Below are 18,580 nucleotides of genomic sequence, written 5' to 3'. Positions count from 1 at the left end.
AGGAACTACATACGGATGTATGTAGACATACTTTAGAGTATAGATTAACTCATTTTGCTCCGTATGTAGTCACTTAGTGAAATTTCTTAAAAGACTTATATTTAGGAACGGAGGGAGTAGTAATGTTGAGCAAAAATATCCCTGGATTTGTGTCGCACCAAGATAGGCCTCCGAATCACGCCGAAAAGGAAACAAGATAGGCTTCCTTTTTCTGCAAAAATAACAAGATGGGCTTCCTTAAGTGTGAGTAAACTGTTTTGCATAAAGTTTGATCAATTCATATCATGTAGACCCTAGAGTAACGACGACCCCTTGGCAGAATTATAAATTTCAAATTAAAAACATGGAATTCAAGTTCATGATTTTATACGAACCCATCATTCATGATGCGTTAGCTTCTACTACCTCTGTTTGGAAACAAATTATGCTTGAGAAAGTGCGCAGTCAAACCTCTCTAACACTGTTCAAATGTCACAAACATCTACATTAAACTCTGCACTTGTCAAAAACATCATCTGTTTACAAACGACGAGGAGCTTCTGGACCTGCTTTCAAATGATCCACTGCATTCCTTTGGCCACACTTTCTTACTCCAAAGATTTGAAACGAAGATATAGGGACGTAATATCACGTTCATTACCAGTTCAGATACAGATCAGTGTCCGGTAGTCAGCAAAACCAATTATATTTGAAGATGGCATTTGAAAGGGCGAAGACAAATATGCAAATATAAAGGTTACCATGCATTTCTATGCCAAAGAAGAATCAGAAAACCAGTTGATTTATGGATGCGAATAAAAGATGCCAAAGAAAGAAAGACCAGCTCGATACTTCAAAAAACCTATAGACAAATATATATATTAAAGTATCATGTATTGAACAAGGTATCACAACACTAGCCAGTGAGATTACTGGAAAGCTCACAAAAATTGGTGCATTACATTTTGTACAAAGAAAAGCTCTGACTCACTCACTCATACTCTGGTCTCTATGAAGTAGGTCGACGAAACAGCCAGACCAGCCGAGTCGAAGGTCCGCACAAGCCGCTGCCTCTTTCCTGGCGATTCCATCCAACAAAACTCCAAATTAAAAGGATCTAACTGCTCGATGCACTTGCTGATGTCTGATGGATATCCCATGTACATCCCTCCAGGTAGCAAAGTAATCTCATATCCTCCATCAAACTGAAGCAAGTTGTTATTCGCTATTCCTGTCCAGTGGATCGTTGTTGTCGTGCTAGTTCCGGTTTTCGTTGATATATTATCCTATGAAGATAAGAAACCATTGATACAAAAGTCTTTGAACAAATTTACATAAAGTCTTTGAAGAAAATGTAGCGATACTTAAAAAAATATTTCTTCAGCAGTACCTTTTGACATTGAATTAAAAAATACTACTACATAACATTAGGGTCGTCTAACCAGGAATTACTTTAGTGCTTATAAAACACACTGTTATGTAAAATAAAGAATGAACACAAGGATGTTGATGTCCGCATGGATAAAGATAAGATAAGCCACCAACCCACGCACGCCATGCAACTCTTGAAATGCATTAGCTACAAGTTCAGCCCTAGTTGTTTAGATCCATTTTTCTAAAACATTTATTGGAATTACCTCTACCATAGACTGAAATATACCTGGATCAGCTGACCATTGTTGTCTATTTCAAGGAGGACAACCGTATCAGCCTCATCAAGCGTTGCTCCATACACCCCGCTCCTTTTCGTCACAGAATGGCCCTCCCACCTTCCAAGCAGAGCATTTATCCTATCGTTGCTGGGAAGCTAGTGACAGAGGATAAAAGGTATATCTTAGCATATGATCCTATCTTAAGTTCATCGGTGCGAAGATTACAACACTTGACCATGAGAACTCACCTCAGGATCATTAGTTGAAGAGTCGGCGAGTGGTAATACGGTGCCTTGACTTTCATGAAAAACAATAAGTGTATCGAGCACCCCCTTTGGATCCATTATGTGGAAAGCTCTTACCCGGCCATTGCCATCAAGAGAGTAAATACAGTTCTCACAGACAATAGATGGTTTACGAGAAGGAATCTTCAAGTTTCTGTTGGAAGTCAAAACAGATAGGGTAAATCTTACTATAAGGGCAGCAAAATGCAGCAAACTCCTAAGGTGGTGGAATTATAATATTGTTTACCTCGGGGATTCTTCACCAGTGTCATCATCTCCAAGCACGCCGGCTCGAAGGACTGTCTCCAGCATCCCAGCAGTCTGATATCTCAACGCAAATGCCTTCTGTTCAGGAAAGAACCCAATCTGTGCACTAAACAACATAACTCGTTACAAATGCTCAGACCCCCAAAATGGAAAAAAAAAGACCAAGAACTTCAGTCCACCTGCTGATATTTATCTACAGTGAACATGTTAGTCTCTTTGATTTTGTACTCCGCCCACTCTGGTTCAGGATCCTCCTCGTCTGCGAATGTTATCCCAGACGAAGCCTGCTTGATATACAGCCTACAAGACAAAATTGCAGATAAAACATTCAGGGATCAGGGCCCAAGGTTAGGATTCGAAACAGCAATGTAGGCCGTGGATGGTCAAAATGCTTGCAGAAATTAGCTTAGAACTTGACTTGACTGAAAATGCAGAGGAGTGAACATATTAGTGACTGAAGCAGAGCAGGATTCGATATGGGGTGTAAAAATATCAGTATCAGTATATCACCGGGAGCATTACGATTGCATGAGGCTGATGAGGTCGTCCTCCCCGTACGTGCTGGCGGACAGCCGCGTGCTGATCTCCTGTTGCACCCTCCCGTGCGCATCGAATTGCTGCACAGAGACAATACTTAACCAAAAATTACGGACCCGGAAACAGGGAGGCTTTGGGGATTAAAGGGCGGAGGGTGGCGCGTACGTAGAAGATGCCGTTCCACTTGCCGACGTTGAGGTCGAAGAAGCGGCAGAGGTTGTCGATGCTCATGGCCTCGTCCTCGTCCACCTCCGGCGCGCCCGTGACGGCCGCCCGGGCGCAGAGCTGGCCGCGCCGGAGCTGGGGGAGGCGGTGGTGGGCCGGCGCGGCAGCGCAGGGGCGTCCGCTGCTCCGTGGATGCGGGACCGCGGAGGCGGCCAGCCGGAGGCCCGCGAGGGTTTCCGCCATGGCCAGAGGAGTGAAGCGGGAGGAGAGGGGTGTTAAGTTCGTGCTTTTGCCCCCTGCTGCTCTCTGAACCTTATCGATTCTGAGTCTGACCCTCGCCATTGATGAAGACGTATTTCAAGTGCACTACGTATTCGCCGAGGCAAAGCGCGTTTTCCCTTTCCTACTTTCTAGCATATGCAGTTTCTTTTCTGCCCCCTCCGTCTCAAACGATATTATATTGTGGGACAGATTCAGTAGCAGGAAAAGGACAGTACTCCTTTCATCCAGAATTATTTGTCCAGCTCAAGTCTAAACTTCCATCCGGAAAACAAAGTTGCAGCTCTATACAACTGCATACAAAGTACAATCATGGAAAAAAAATTATTTTAAACCTTGAACTTGTAGAGATCAGACCAAATGAACCCTTAAGTCGAAATTCTGGTCGATTGCATCCTGAAGTATGTAATCGCGGTCTAAATCAAGCTTTAACATCATTTTAGGCAAAAAAAAAGCTGACGTGGCAAGAATTCATCTGGTGGACCGAACTGTTTTAGTTTTTTTGTTCAAAAACGAAAATTTCATGGGACGCTACACTGTTGCGCGTTGGACCGGCTTGCTTTTCTTTATTAAAACAAAAAATTAACGCACAGGGCTGGTTCAAACAGAAGACCATTTGATGTTGGTCGATGCAACAAATACCACATGCGTTGTGTTCACTTCATCCAGTTTTTCTGCTTCTATTATTTCTTTCCTTTTATTTTCCTTTTCCTTTTTTTTAAATTTGTGAACCTTTTTTGAGTGCTTAAATTATTTTAAAGTATATATATAAACCGATGGCCTCTTAGGCTGTGTTTGGTCGAGCTTTTGAAGCCAACTTCTAACTTTTGGGACCTAAAAGCTAACCAAAGGGTGAAAAGGAGAAGCTTCTTCTCCAAAAGTTACAGCTTCTGTGTAGTGTATTTCCCGTAGCTGGTGCACCCCAACATCAGCATGGTGTTTTTCGTTGTTTCCTTCAAACTGTAATGTATTTACCCACCATGCCACTCCAAATACCCCTTCGCTCTTCTGTTTTCTCATAGCATCAGAGGAAATGGGCCAAACGCTCGCGTCTCGCTTGACCTGTGCGAGTGAGGAGCCTAGGGTTTGCCCATCGACCGTCGGCTGCCGCCGGTGTCCGCCTGCCCGCCGCCGCCGCCGGCAGCCTCCGCTTCCGCCCCTGCTTCCACGGCTGACTCTGTTCTCCCTCTTCCCTCTTCCCTCTTCCCTCTGCCCCCCTCATCCCGTCGCGGTGGCCGGTCGATGGTCCGACGGCTTCGACAATGGTCGGCCGACGGTCCGACAGCTCCGGCGTCGGAGCATCGGTCCTTCTCCTCCAACATACCTACCTCCATCTTCTCTCCCTTTGCCCCCTATGGTGCAAAGGTCGTCCCGTGCCTCTGAATCCGGGGTCCATGAGGGACGGGGCAGGTCCGGCCATCAGGCGACAATAGTGCCGGTGAACTGTGACTCCTTCCTCCTCTCCCCTCCCTCCACTCTCCATCACTCATCACTATCCATTCTCTTTCAAAATTTTCTCTCTGTTCATAGATACTATTCATAGTAGGGTCAATATCTGTTTATATGGATATGCAACATGAAAGTATAGTTGTTGAATTCATGTGTGTTAGCTATGAATATACATGGGCATTTCCGGTCCGGGCCGGGCCAAAAAAAGTCGGGTGCTAAAAATCCAGGGTCGAGCCCGGCCCGGCCCAGACCGTCGGGCCTGAATTTTGGGCCCAAGCCTGGCCCGAGATGGAAAAAAGCCCGACTGGACCCGACCCGATTGCGGTTTATTTTTTTTATAGGACCGAGCCTGGCCCGACGTGACCATCGGGCTCAACTTTCAGGCTCGAGCCCGGCCCGGTCTGCCCATGCCCAGGTATAGCTGTGAATAATCTAAATTGTCATATTTTTTCTTTGCAAAATGGCCATTCCATTGCCTACCAATGTTCTTCACACTATATTACGGTCAAGTTGCACATAAAAATATGGACTCCCAGCTCAGGATCATTACAAATAATTCACAGTCAAATCTACAATTTCACAATTGTATCAACCAAACAGCTTTCAGCTTTTTCACAATGAAAGTTCACAGCAACTTTTCCACAGCTCACAACAACTTTTACCGAATCTGCAGCCCAACCAAACACAGCCTTAGTAGGAAATAGCAAACGAGAAAAAAGAACATCGTGAACCAGATTTTCAAAGGGAAAAAAATCATGAATTTTGAAAAATGGTTTCATGGATTATGAAAATAAACTATGACTTCTACAAGAAGTTCACGGATTTTCAAAAGAAAAGTCCACGGATTTAAAAATAAATTCACAAATGGTCAACCAGGAATGGGCCGGCCGATTTTACAATCCGCAAACTCATTTTTAGTTTTACAATCTTTTTCCAAATCTGTGAGCTTATTTTTAAAATTCTTGAACTTTTCTAAATCTGTGAACTTTTTCTTTCAAAATTCGTAAACCTTTTTATTTTGAATATCTGGCTTGCCAGGTTCTTTTTCTTGTTTGGTATTTCCTACTTAGATGACCACAGGTTCTTATGCAGTTTAAAATAATTTGAGCATTAATTTTTAAATAAAATTCCCAAGATCTGAGAAAATATGCAAACTGCCAGCAATCCATTCATTAATCACCAAAGAGCCAGCAATCCAGGGGCGAACAATTATTGTCGTCAGCGAAGGCAGCAAATGTACGTACATAGTAGGTTGGAGCAGCCACACGCTTTTTTTTTTAAAGCAATTTTTTTTTAAAGCAGGACGGACTAGCCGGTAGCAGGGTGTGCACTTATTTTCTGTTTTTAAACGAAAAAAAAAACTAAAATTGGGCGGCCCAACAAGGAGCAGGATGTGCATCCCTTGCAAAATGCCATCAATCCCGGCCATCCTTTGCCACATCATGTCAGGGTTTGATTTAGACCGGAATTGCATAGTTCAAGGTTTAAAATGAACTTTTTTCCTACAATCATTTGTTGGAGTCAGGGCAAGGCACACATGTAACAACAACAATGCCTAAACATACATACAACAAAACACAACACATGATGACATGAATGCTACACACTCTGCCCAGCTCAATAATGTTAGGGGGGAAAGACTAGAGTGTCAGGGCTCATTAGTTGTACAAGTCGGCTGGACCAGTCTGGGTAAGAAGAGAGCTTCTACTCTCAGTCTCAGGGAGACTTTTCCCTTTTGGAATCCCGCGTCGTTTCGATAAATATCTGGTGCCCCTCCACCTCCAACCTGACCAACAGGAGCAAAACATATAAGGGCGTTAACTGGTTACCAAAACGGACTAGCACATGCTTTCTTACAGAACCGAAAAGAGACGTGAGGATGAAACACCAGTGACCATAGCGAAACAGACAACAAACCAAACACAGATGCCAATCATAAGCCCACAATGATCAATGTGCACAACACCCAGCTAAGACTAGGGCCACTATGTAGCCAAAATCTTTTGTTGACGAGATAGCAAGAACTATGTTTAGCAAAAAGTTTCAGGCTGCCAACAAGCTCAATAATGACAAGGAAACATTTTTTTTCCAGGGCCCAGTCGGCATGTGCGCAGGACATTAAACTCGGAAGTGCAGACATATCTAGTCGATGCTAATCTCATTGGCATAGTCATTTTTCACGCATAACTGAATATAGGTGAAGGCATGTGAATATGTCAATTATTTTTAGCAGTGAGCTCAATGGTAGTTGTTGTGCTTAACAAATTCAAGACGAATCCAATGATACTAATAACGACAAAAAACGATAAGAAGATTCGCGATTTAGCAACCACTCACACTCTGTCTGCTCCTTGATGAGTATAGTTTGAAGCAACTGCCAAAAGTTGACCGGTATGGTTATATGCCATTGACGCCACACTGCCCGAAAAGCTAGGAAACTGCACGGGCAAAATGATTATACTTTCAAGTTACGAACCAAAGAACAAAAAAGGAAGTACAGTACGTGATAGTAAAAATACAATTGAAAACAAGATTATCACAAGACAGGGCCCAAAATTTTACTTTTATGTTAAGTTGTTCATGGCAGCATCAACCATGTAATACATGCAATCTTATGTCCAGATATTTGGCAAGTGTTCAATACTTCAGAAATTTTTTGAAGAACTAATGAATAATATTGATCAACCAAATGTTTCTTTGAAATATAACAGAAACAACCCACCTCTTTCGGTTTGCAGAACAGTGTGTTCTTCTAATGGTAGTTTTGTATTTGTGTAACATGTGTCCAATGCCTATGGAACATGTGAACTAGTCTTTTCATAACGGTTTCTCAGAAAAGTTAATACTAATAGGCATGCTGCTATTCCTACCATGATGCTCACATTTCCCAGTCTATCCATGACCGGTACTTAGCAAATAGATAAAGTTTAGCAGGAGTGCCTATGGTTAAGACGCCTCAGTCTCAAGTGATGTGACACATTTAGTGAATTTTCCACCCCATGAAGAGTACCTTTTTAGGCCAAGCGGGTCTATAATCAAAGATGCAATTTTTAGAAGAACCAGATATTACCTCAAGCAGTTTCTTTTTTGATAAAGCATCCCAGGCAATGGCATATCCTTCATTATCTCCAGTAACAAAAGTTTGCTTGCTGCCAACCAGAGCATAAAAAAATCACTTTGAGAAGCATAGTAGTAGGAAAATGTACAAAATTGCAAGACTTACGATGGATGAATTGCTATATTATTTATGGGAACCAAACTGGAGTTTCCATCTTTTGATCTTGGATGACATCGAAAAGTATATCTGCAAAAGCACAAATATCTCAAGAAATTAAATAGGTAATTGGTACTTCAGGTGCATCTACTTTGTTCTAGGCTTAGATTAGTCCCTCTACTTTAAAAATGCCAATTATGTTCCACAGTCGGCCCTTCGGTAAAAGAATAGAAGATGGACAGGAAACTGAAACATATGAACAACCACTTATCTACTTTAGATAGAGGTTGCATATGACATAATCAGAAATTTTGGGATATATCGTTACTCATGTTGATTTCAATTTGATTGCATTTTACATGAAGGCATAATAGATATACTTCTATAAATAACAAGTGAAGCAATAAGAGAAAGAGACCTACAATGTCAACTACAGTTTGTACATCATCATCCCAATGCAAATAAACTGGACAAAAAAGAGCAGAAAGGAAGTACCAAAACTAACCCCATGTCATTGTCTACATCATGGTCAAAATACTTCACTGCAACAGTTCCATCCATAGATCCAGCCACGTAACCTAAGAAAAAGAGTGTAGTCATCCATCAGTAAGAAGATATCTGTAAAAAAAACAGCTACTTTAGATCAACAAATAGCACTTATTCAAGTCATTAAGCATTCTATTGAATAAAATATGTAGAGGTCAATAGGCAATCGCATTGTAAATAAGTAAACCTACAAAGTACAAAAAAAATACAGCAGTAAACCGTATGAAATAAGCTCCACCATGATCCCTTTTAGAATTCTGCTTCAAACATATGTAGCTAGCAGTTCCTAAAGAAACGTGAAATGTCCATACCGTTCCACTCTGCAGAAGCACAAAGACACCGTATATGATGCTTCAAGGGGGAATCTTTTGCCTTAATCGGTCCTGTTAGATTCCTCATGTCATACCAGTAAACGTCATTCTCATCTGTGACTAATATATACATGCCACAGACTGAAAGTGATACCACCACTGAATCTAACTTGAAACTGTTGTTATGGTTTACACTTCTTGTGTGTGTATCCCAGAAAAATAACTTCTTGTCAAGGCTAGAAGTTACAAGTTGACCTGAAAATAGCATATAAGGCACTATCAGTACAGGCAATCTCCAATAGTAGAAGTAAATACATTAAGAAGCAACTTCGGCTGTTTCAATTAATGAAAAAAATCAGAACATGGGTATTTCATATTGATCAGTAATGTCATAGTAGTTTACAACTAAAAATCTATGATATCAAGCTAAACCATCGCTCCACGACAATCTCAGTGGAACTGTTTGAATTGGCCATTAAAAAGCTTAAGTTCATAGTATAATTTCCTATTCAGTAAATGATGATACGAAACACACTGTTTTATGAAGGCATCTGATGCTCCAGCAAAAAAAAATCCAAGAAATCGAAGAGGAGATCATTAAAATTGGCAATGCAACTTACTTGTAACCTGGGAGAACTCAGTGCTGACAACCACATCATCATGCAGCCCTACTGTATCTTGAGCCCCTAAATTCAAGTCATACCTGGGAATATTCTCAACAGCATAAATACTAATGCATGTAATTTCCATATAAAATAGAGAAGACCAGGATTGAAACATTATTTGCTAGTGTAAAATGTAAAACAGCAGTGGCAGGGGCACACCAAACTTTCCTACTTCAGTTCTGATGTTATATTCAATAGTATTAATGCAGTGAAATCGTAAAAACCAAGGCAATTTATCTGTTTGGGGATGTTGGCTTGTAAATTTTTACTTCTGAATTTCATGTAAGGGGTGGGTGTTGGAGTCAAAATAAAAATTGGGGATTTTGAGACCTAGCCTGGGGGAAGGTCTGAGGGTTGATGAAACTAGTCATAAACTCATGCATATGTTTCATCTGCGCAGGCTAGTTTTCAAGGACAAACACACAGTAAAAAAAAATGGTGTGCTTACAATGTGAACAATTGAACATACAACTGCACATAGGAATGTGAAATTTAGGAAAACCATGTTAATAATACATTTTCAAAATATTACTCTTTGAGACTAGAAAGAGATGAATTGAAAATAGAAAAGGATAGCAATTAGCATACAGATCATGTTACAATCAATCCAGTATAGGCGTGGTTTTGTTTATTTCTCTCTTAATGTGGAGATTTCTGCATCCATATATGAAGCCAGATGGAAAAAAGGTACTGCACATACATAGAAATATTGGACATAATGAAGTGATTGCTTCATGTTCTGAACATTACATTTATATGCATACAACAGAAATAACTCAACCGGGATTGATTAAATCTAACATGTCGATAAATTAGATCTTCCAATTGGATGGACCGTATCCTCCATTGCCGCTATTTGATCTACACTCTTTCTCTTTTCTATATATGCAGTTGACATGCAGCATTAAATTTCAACTTTCATCTGCCCAATATTTACCTAAAACACATAGCTAAAAGCAAAACACATAAAAGTGACCCAGACAAATCGTATTATCAGAATTTCACCTATAAAGCCAAGCAGCTGACATAGATGGGATTACATTTGCTTTGTCTAAATTATTTTCATTTTCAATGTATACTTCAATTTTTCTGCTGAAATAAAGTACATAGATATGTAACTGAAATTATTCTAACTTCATAGTTTACCTTAAATAATTACAAAGGTAAATAAGACAATTCCTACTGCCATACTCTGAACGAATTCTACCAGGCTTCATGAAGTGTAAGTGTGTAACACGTCAATACAATTAGATCTTCTAGTTGGATGGATCAGATTTTATTTCTAGTTCTGTCTCTTAGAATTAACATGGAGCCTCCAAGGGAGCTCTAGTCAGAATAGAGGACGGTGCCCCTGCATTTGGAAAAGAAAAACGCTACAAGCATTATGTTTCTGTGATGACGAAGCACATGGACTTCGTGGAGTGTTGCAACTAATTTTGTTGATACCTTATTACACATCCATCCGAACCGCCGGCAAATGCCACAGACTCATCCTTGAAGCAGCAGTCCAGAAGTGCTGCCTCCGAATTCGCCTCCAGACGGAGAATGGATTTGTCTGCATCGTACAGCCTCAGCCCCTGCAGAACAAAATTCCAAGCGAAGCCCTGTCAGCCATCTCTTTCGCAAAGATAAAGTGCCCTGGTTTCGTCTCAAATAAATGCATCAAATTCGGAAGCCAGGGTGAGTTAAATTGGGCAAGAGTTACAGAGAATCTGCCCCAAAAATGTTCGAGAAAACACACACTTGGCAAATTGCGCCGCCCTCGAATCTGAACAAACTACAAGTAGAAGCGTATTACCAAGAAGAAATGGCCAAGCCGCCAAAGATGAGAGGGGGGAGCGAGATCTCACCGAATCCCAGGAGGAGACCATGAGGTTGTTAGAGGACGGCGCGAATCGAACCCTGGAGACGGCGCCGGCGTCAGCCGCCAGCCCGCGCCTCGCCATCGCGCGGTCTTAGAAAGTAGGAGCCAGGAGCCCCGGGAGGGAGGATTTGGGAGGTTTGGTGTTTTGAGTTCTCCCGGCGCGCTCCTGAGAAGCTGGCAGCGCCGCCGCTTCTTGCCGCTGCCGTCCCCCGAACAGCAGGCCGCGGCGACGGAAGAGACGGCGGGCGCAGGCGGGCCACAGGGCGAGGCGGAGGACGGGGAGGAAATGCGCCGAACCGGAGCGCTGCCGTCGGCCGCGGCGTCCCCCGGAGTGGCGGGGAAGGCGACGGAGCAGGCGGAGGTTGGCTTGCCTCCAGAGGGTGCGGCGGCGGTTGGGGAGAAGGCGGCGGATGAGCGGGATGCGCGACGGCGGGCGGGCGGGCGCGTCGGGTGAATTGAATTTGGGTCGACCTGGGCGCGGGATGGCTTGTGTTTCTTTTCTCCTTCTTGAAAATTTGCTCATTTGCCACAAGGGCAAGGTGGTTTTACATAAACCACGGGTTATTTAAGTCATAGGCTCATAGTTTTAGCTAATGTTTGCCTATTTTCCAAAGGTGATGAGTCTTTCAAACTGGAGATACCGAAAAAACGACTCGTGTCTCCTCGGTCCTAGTGACACAAGAAAACCCTAACTGCAGCCGCCCGTAGGCTTCCTCTCCCCTCCCCCTCTGTATCGTCGCCATTGGATGGCTCGTCGACAAAGTTGTGATTGCCTCAAGGAAGTTGGCGGCGGGGTGGTAACATACGTGGTGGGGCTCACGCATTGCAGCGTTGGTGATTCTGTGAGGCGTGTGCTTCCCCTGTAATGGTGCGACATCTCCGGCGTGACGTCCTCCTGTCTCTCCTTTACCCTCCCTCTAAATATTTGTCCTATTTGGGCCTTGATGTCTAACTACACAATTTTATTCTTGCACACATTGTTGGGTCTTCAAGAGCAGAGTTTTGTAGGACAACAGCAAATTCTCCTCAGGAAGATGACCTAAGGTTTATCAATCTGAGGGAGGTGTAGGATAAAGATGCTATCTCTCAAACAACCCTCAATCAAATATAAGAAATCTTTTGTGTCCAAAACACACCCAATATAATGACAAATTGTATAGGTGCACTAGTTCGTCGAAGAGATGGTGATACAAGTTTAATATGGATAGTACAAATATACTTTTAAAATCTGAATAAATAAAAATAGCGAGGTAACAAGTAGTAAATAGCGAGCCAAATGTTATATTAATGTTTAGAAATAAGGTTAGGGTTCATATTTTTACTAGTGCAATCTCTCAGCAACAATAACATAATAGAATTATATGATCAGGCCTCAAAGTGAAACAAAGAATCGCTCCAAAGTTCATAAGCAGCGGAGAACATAAGATGAAATTGTTGTAGGGAACGAACCACCACAAAATTTTCATTTCCGATCAATCTATTGAGTTATTCTTGTAAGTGTCACAAACAACCCTAATGTCACCTACACACTCCAATGTCACCTCAAGTATTCGTGGGTTCATTATTCGACATGCATCCACTTGTGCAGTGACGTGCTATACAAACGGTTTTTAACCCCTTTCCACGACGAATGTTTAAACCGTCGCCTTGCATATGTGGGCGATAGGGGGTCCATCTCACACGATACGGTAAAATCATCGGCGACGGTGAACCATGAACATAGACGACCTGCCCAACATATTCGTGTGCGGTGCAGAAACATATCTCACACACTATATTTTGGGCCTACGTGTGGGATTTGGGATCAATCACACACGTCTATTACGAGTCAAACGTGTCTAATTGCTCATGGAAAACAGACGGTGTTTGACCTTTCACCGTTTGTGGAACATTGCCTAATGCACACGGGCCATGGTAGAAATTGTGTGTGATATCTTCATCATCGCACACGTGATTTCCCTCGCAACCATCTGCCATGCATGATACCATCGCACATGTTTCCTGAAAAATTTATGCATGGGATCGTCTTTGCGTCGGGCACGGTTTCCTTTGTTGGGGAACGTAGTAATTTCAGAAAATTCCTACGTCACACAAGGATCTATCTATGGAGAAACCAGCAACAAGAAAAGGGCTAGAGCATCTTCATACCTTTGAAGATCGCTAAGCGGAAGCGTTACTAGAACGGGGTTGATGGAGTCATACTCGCAGCGATTCAGATCGCGGTGGATTCCGATCTATGCGCCGAACAACAGAGCCTCCATGTTCAACACACGTGCAACCCGGTGATGTCTCCAACGCCTTGATCCAGCAAGGAGGGATGAGAGGTTGAGGGAGAGCTCCGATAGCACGACGACGTGGTGACGGTGGAGCTACGTGGTACTCCGACAGGGCTTCGCCAAGCACTGCGGAGGAGGAGGAGGAGGAGGAGTAGGGCTGCGTCGAGAGAGAGATATTGTCTCTAAATAGCCCCAAACCCTCCACTATATATAGGAGGAGAGGGAGGAGGGTGCGACAGCCCATCTAGGGCAAGGGGAGCCGGCCAAGGGTGGAGAGGTGACTGTTGGAAATATGCCCTAGAGACAATAATAAATTAGTTATTATTATATTTCTTTGTTCATGACAATCGTTTATTATCCGTGCTATAATTGTATTAATTGGAAACACAAATACATGTGTGGATACATAGACAAAACACTGTCCCTAGTAAGCCTCTAGTTGACTAGCTCGTTGATCAAACATGGCCAAGGTTTCCTGACCATAGACAAGTGTTGTCACTTGATAACGGGATCACATCATTGAGAGAATGATGTGATGGACAAGACCCAAACTATAAACGTAGTACATGATCGTGTCAGTTTATTGCTACTGTTTTCTGCATGTCAATGTATCTGTTCCTATGACCATGAGATCATGCAAATCCCGAACACCGGAGGAATACCTTGTGTGTATCAAACGTCGCAACGTAACCGGGTGACTATAAAGGTGCTCTACAGGTATCTCCAAAGGTGTTTGTTGGGTTGGCATGGATCAAGATTGGGATTTGTCACTACGTGTGACGGAGAGGTATCTCGGGGCCCACTCGGTAATACAACATCACAACAAGCCTTACAAGCAATGTGACTAAGGAGTTAGTTACGGGATCGTGTATTACAGAACGAGTAAAGAGACTTGCCGGTAACGAGATTGAACTAGGTATGGTGATACCGACGATCGAATCTCGGGCAAGTAACATACCGAAGGACAAAGGGAATAGTATACGAGATTATATGAATCCTTGACATAGAGGTTCAACCGATAGAGATCTTCATAGAATATGCAGGAGCCAATATGGACATCCATGTCCAACTATTGGTTATTGACCAGAGGGTGTCTCAGGTCATGTCTGCATAGTTCTCGAACCCGTAGGGTCTGCACACTTAAGGTTCGGTGACGTTTCGGTATAGTTGAGTTATATGTGTTGGTGATCGAAGTTTTGTTCAGAGTCCCGGATGAGATCCTGGACGTCACGAGGAGTTCCGGAATGGTCCGGAAACGAAGATTGACATACATGAAGTTGGTATTTGGATTCCGGAAGGTTTTTGGGCATTGCGGGCAGTGTACCGGGAGTGACGAATGGGTTCCGGGGGCCCACTGGGTGGGCCCACCACGCCTCAAGGGGTCCACATGGGTTTATTGGATGCGCAATAAGGCATAATGGGCTGACAAAGTCATCCAAGGAAAGCCCATGAAGAAAAAGTGGAAAATCCAAAAGAGGTGGGAAATTAAGGAAGGAGTCCTAATCCAAGTGGAGTTGGAGGAGGACTCCTCCCTCCTCCACTTAGGGCGATCCAAGGGAGCCTCCCTTGTGGCGCCAAGGCTACCTCCTCCCTACTCCTATATATACTAGAGGTTTAGGGCTTTTTGAGACACAACTTTGCCACATGTCGCCCTCTCCTCTAGATCGTAGTTCTTCCTCTAGATCGGTTTTCTGCGGAGTTAGGGCGGAGCCCTGCAGGAATAGATCACCACCACCACCGCGGCGTCGCGTTGCCGGGGAACTCATCTACATCCCCGTCTCCCTTTGCTGGATCAATAAGGTGGAGATCGTCATCGAGCTATAAGTGTGCGGAACGCGGAGGTGTCGTCCGTTCGGCACTTGATCGGGACGGATCACAAGACGGTTCGTGGGACGGATCGTGGGACGGTTCATGGGACGGATCGTGAAGACGTACCACTACATCAACCGCGTTTATTAACGCTTCCGCTTAGCGATCTACAAGGGTATGTGGATCCGATCTCCCTCTCGTAGATGCTCATTACCATGATAGGTCTTCGTGTGCGTAAGAATTTTTTTTGTTTCCCATGCAACATTCCCCAATAGTGGCATCATGAGCTAGGTTCATGCGTAGATGTAATCTCGAGTAGAGCACAATTTTTTTTTGGACGTTGATGTTCGATTTGCTGCCCTCCTTAGTCTTTTCTCGATTCGGCGGCTGAAAGGACATGGATGTCACCTAGAGGGGGGTGAATAGGCGCTTTAAAATAATTACGGTTTAGGCTTGAACAAATGCGGAATAAAACTAACGTTTAATTTGTCAAGCACAAAACCTACAATAACTAGGCTCACCTATGTGCACCAATAACTTATGCTGAGCAAGATAAACAACTAAGTGATAGCAAGATATATGACAATAAACAATATGGCTATCACAAAGTAAAGTGCATAAGTAAAGGGTTTGGGTAAGAGATAATCAAGGCACGCGGAGACGATGATGTATCCCGAAGTTCACACCCTTGCGGATGCTAATCTCTGTTGGAGCGGTGTGGAGGCACAATGCTCCCCAAGATGCCACTAAGGCCACCGTAATCTCCTCACGCCCTCGCACAATGCAGGATGTCGTGATTCCACTAAGGGACCCTTGAGGGCGGTCACCGAACCCGTACAAATGGCAAACCTTGGGGGCGGTCACCGGAACCCGTACAAATTGCTCGGGGCAATCTCCACAACCTAATTGGAGACCCCGATGCTTGCCCGAAGCTTTACACCACAATGATTGAGCTTCGAGACACCACAAAGCTTCTAGGACGTCAAAGCATCCACGAAGAACAATATCTAGGGTACTAAGTACCAAAGGTAATAAGCTTCTCAAACTTCACTTCCACGTATCACCGTGGAGAACTCAAACCGATGCACCTAATGCAATGGCAAGGGCACACGGAGTGCCCAAGTCCTTCTCTCCCAAATCCCACCAAAGCAATTAATGCTAGGGAGGAAAATGAGAGGAAGAACGAAGAAGAACACGAAGAACTCCAAGATCTAGACCCAAGGGTTTCCCCTCACTTATAGGAGAAAGTGATTGGTGAAAATGTGGATCTAAATATCCTCTCTCTTTTCCCTCAAGAACTAGCAAGAATCATTGGAGGGCTTGAGAGTTAGCAAGCTCGAAGAAGGTTAACAATGGGGGAAGAACACGAGCTAAAGAGGTAAGGTTAAATGGGGAAGAATACCCCCTTTTATAGGCGGGGAAAAATCCAACCGTTCAGCCTCACAGCCCGCACAGAGCGGTACTACCGCTCATGGAGCGGTACTACCGCTCGGTAGGTTCACCAACCATGCTGAGGCCAAAAAGGATGCAAAAAACAGTCCGTCGGAGCGGTACTACCGCTGCTGGAGCGGTACTACCGCTAGGGAGCAGTAGTAAAAAATTACTCCCGCTCCGGGGGCGGTACTACCTCTCCGGGGGCGGTACTACCGCTGGCACGAGCAATGGTACTACCGCTGGATACTGAAACTGCTGTAACTTTCGCATACGGACTCAGAATTCAACGAAACCAAGTTTGTTGGAAAGCTAATGACATGGTCTAACAAAATCTTGATAGAAATATCAATAAGAAGCAAGTTAGAAAAGTCCCATAAGAAAATGGTGACAACCCTTCTTCGAATAAGACCGGTAAAAACTCCCAACATCGAAAACATCATAGAAGATGCATATGGACTCCGTTTTCGATGAACTCCAGCGTGTCATGAAGATGACCATAAGTTCTAAAACTCACAAAGATAAATACCAAACAAGAACCAAGAAGTATGATGCAAGGATGCAAATGGTTTGAGCTATCAACAAACGATACGATCAAGCTACTCACTTGAGAGCCCCCCTTGACAGTATGACAATCTATCCTAAAACAGAAAAACCTATCAGGGGCAAACCTATACCTTCCACCTCGTCCTCTTGAGCTAGATGACGATGATCTTGGCTTCCTCAAGATGGACCACCTTTCTTGCTTGCGTTGGCTTGATGAAGACTAGTTGATTGCTCCCCCATACACACTATGGGTGAGCCGCTCTTCAGCATATCTTCACAAGTCCATTGCCACCATCCTCCATCACTTGACGTCATCCTCCATGGGTTGTATGAGATATTCCTCTTGACGCAAGCCCATGGAAACACACCTAACCCCACATATAACTCTCAAGAAGACCATGGGTTAGTACAAAAATACGTACTGGACAATGCTTACTGATACGTCTCAAAACGTATCTATAATTTTTGATGGTTTCATGTTGTTATCTTGTCATCTTTGGATGTTTTATGTACCTTTTATATATTTTTTGGGACTAACTTATTAATTCAGTGCCAAGTGCCAGTTCCTGTTTTTTCTGTGTTTTTGGCTCTTTTCAGATCTGATTTTGGAACGGAGTCCAAACGGAATAAAATCCCCGAAATGATTTTTTCCCGAACGAAAGAAGATCAGGGGGCTTGTGGGCCAAGCCAGGAGGGCTACAGGGAGCCCACAAGCCCCCACTCCGCCACCAGGGGGGCACGCTTGTGGCCTCCCTGGCGCCCCCCTGACCTAGATCTTGCACCTATATATTCCCTAAAAAACAGAAGAAGAAAAATCAAGGGATCCACGAAAATACTTTTCCACCGCCGCAAGCTTCTGTTTCCGCGAGATCTCATCTGGAGACCCTTCCCGGTGCCCTGCCGGAGGGGACTTTGGAGTTGGAGGGCTTCTTCATCATCATCACCGCCCCTCCAATGACTCGTGAGTAGTTCACTTCAGACCTACGGGTCTGTAGTTAGTAGCTAGATGGCTTCTTCTCTCTCTTGGATCTTCAATACAAAGTTCTCCATGATCTTCATGGAGATCTATCCGATGTAATCTTCTTTGGCGGTGTGTTTGTCGAGATCCGATGAATTGTGGATTTGTGATCAGATTATCTATGATATATATTTGAGTCTTTGTTGATTTCTTATATGCATGATTTGATATCCTTGTAAGTCTCTCCGAGTCTTGGGTTTTGTTTGGCCAACTAGATCTATGATTCTTGCAATGGGAGAAGTGCTTGGTTTTGGGTTCTTACCGTGTGGTGACCTTTCTTAGTGACAG

At 43.6% G+C, this 18,580-nt stretch overlaps 2 protein-coding genes across 3 annotated transcripts; both read right to left on the bottom strand.

Annotated features, from left to right (window-relative positions):
- Positions 1–831: 831 nt before the first annotated feature.
- LOC123452330 lies at positions 832–3,260 on the bottom strand. Its single transcript, XM_045128970.1, has 7 exons — positions 2,885–3,260; positions 2,705–2,799; positions 2,362–2,482; positions 2,163–2,281; positions 1,880–2,069; positions 1,640–1,786; positions 832–1,265 (listed from the first exon to the last, which is right to left on the bottom strand). The coding sequence occupies exons 1-7, from the start codon at positions 3,224–3,226 to the stop codon at positions 975–977; spliced, it is 1,305 nt and encodes a 434-aa protein (XP_044984905.1). The 5' UTR covers positions 3,227–3,260; the 3' UTR covers positions 832–974.
- A 2,828-nt stretch (positions 3,261–6,088) lies between these two features.
- LOC123452328 (mitotic checkpoint protein BUB3.3-like) lies at positions 6,089–11,679 on the bottom strand. Of its 2 annotated transcripts, none has more exons than XM_045128967.1 (9): positions 11,199–11,679; positions 10,795–10,925; positions 9,304–9,386; positions 8,684–8,938; positions 8,332–8,404; positions 7,836–7,916; positions 7,683–7,761; positions 6,950–7,050; positions 6,089–6,398 (listed from the first exon to the last, which is right to left on the bottom strand). In XM_045128967.1, the coding sequence occupies exons 1-9, from the start codon at positions 11,292–11,294 to the stop codon at positions 6,329–6,331; spliced, it is 969 nt and encodes a 322-aa protein (XP_044984902.1). In that variant the 5' UTR covers positions 11,295–11,679; the 3' UTR covers positions 6,089–6,328. The 2 variants fall into 2 exon arrangements, with proteins under 2 accessions (XP_044984902.1, XP_044984903.1); XM_045128968.1 differs by lacking the exon at positions 11,199–11,679 and adding an exon at positions 10,495–10,699 and having other exon boundaries at positions 10,795–10,868.
- Between the last annotated feature and the right edge of the window lie 6,901 nt (positions 11,680–18,580).

This window comes from Hordeum vulgare, chromosome 5H (genome assembly GCF_904849725.1).
Source record: "Hordeum vulgare subsp. vulgare chromosome 5H, MorexV3_pseudomolecules_assembly, whole genome shotgun sequence".
Classification (NCBI taxonomy): Eukaryota; Viridiplantae; Streptophyta; class Magnoliopsida; order Poales; family Poaceae; genus Hordeum; species Hordeum vulgare.
This window is presented reverse-complemented; position numbering and strand designations above follow the sequence as displayed.

Bases quoted from the DNA above. Each gene is read 5' to 3' on its own strand.
- LOC123452330 (XM_045128970.1), bottom strand. From the start codon at position 3,226: ATGGCGAGGGTCAGACTCAGAATCGATAAGGTTCAGAGAGCAGCAGGG. The intron at 2,282-2,361 runs GTGGACTGAAGT...TTTAGTGCACAG, and splicing joins CTGTAGATAAATATCAGCAG to ATTGGGTTCTTTCCTGAACA. The intron at 2,070-2,162 runs GTAAACAATATT...GACTTCCAACAG, and splicing joins ACTGGTGAAGAATCCCCGAG to AAACTTGAAGATTCCTTCTC.
- LOC123452328 (XM_045128967.1), bottom strand. From the start codon at position 11,294: ATGGCGAGGCGCGGGCTGGCGGCTGACGCCGGCGCCGTCTCCAGGGTT. The intron at 8,939-9,303 runs GTAAGTTGCATT...TGCTATTTTCAG, and splicing joins TGAGTTCTCCCAGGTTACAA to GTCAACTTGTAACTTCTAGC. The intron at 7,762-7,835 runs GTAAGTCTTGCA...TCTGGTTGGCAG, and splicing joins AATATAGCAATTCATCCATC to CAAGCAAACTTTTGTTACTG.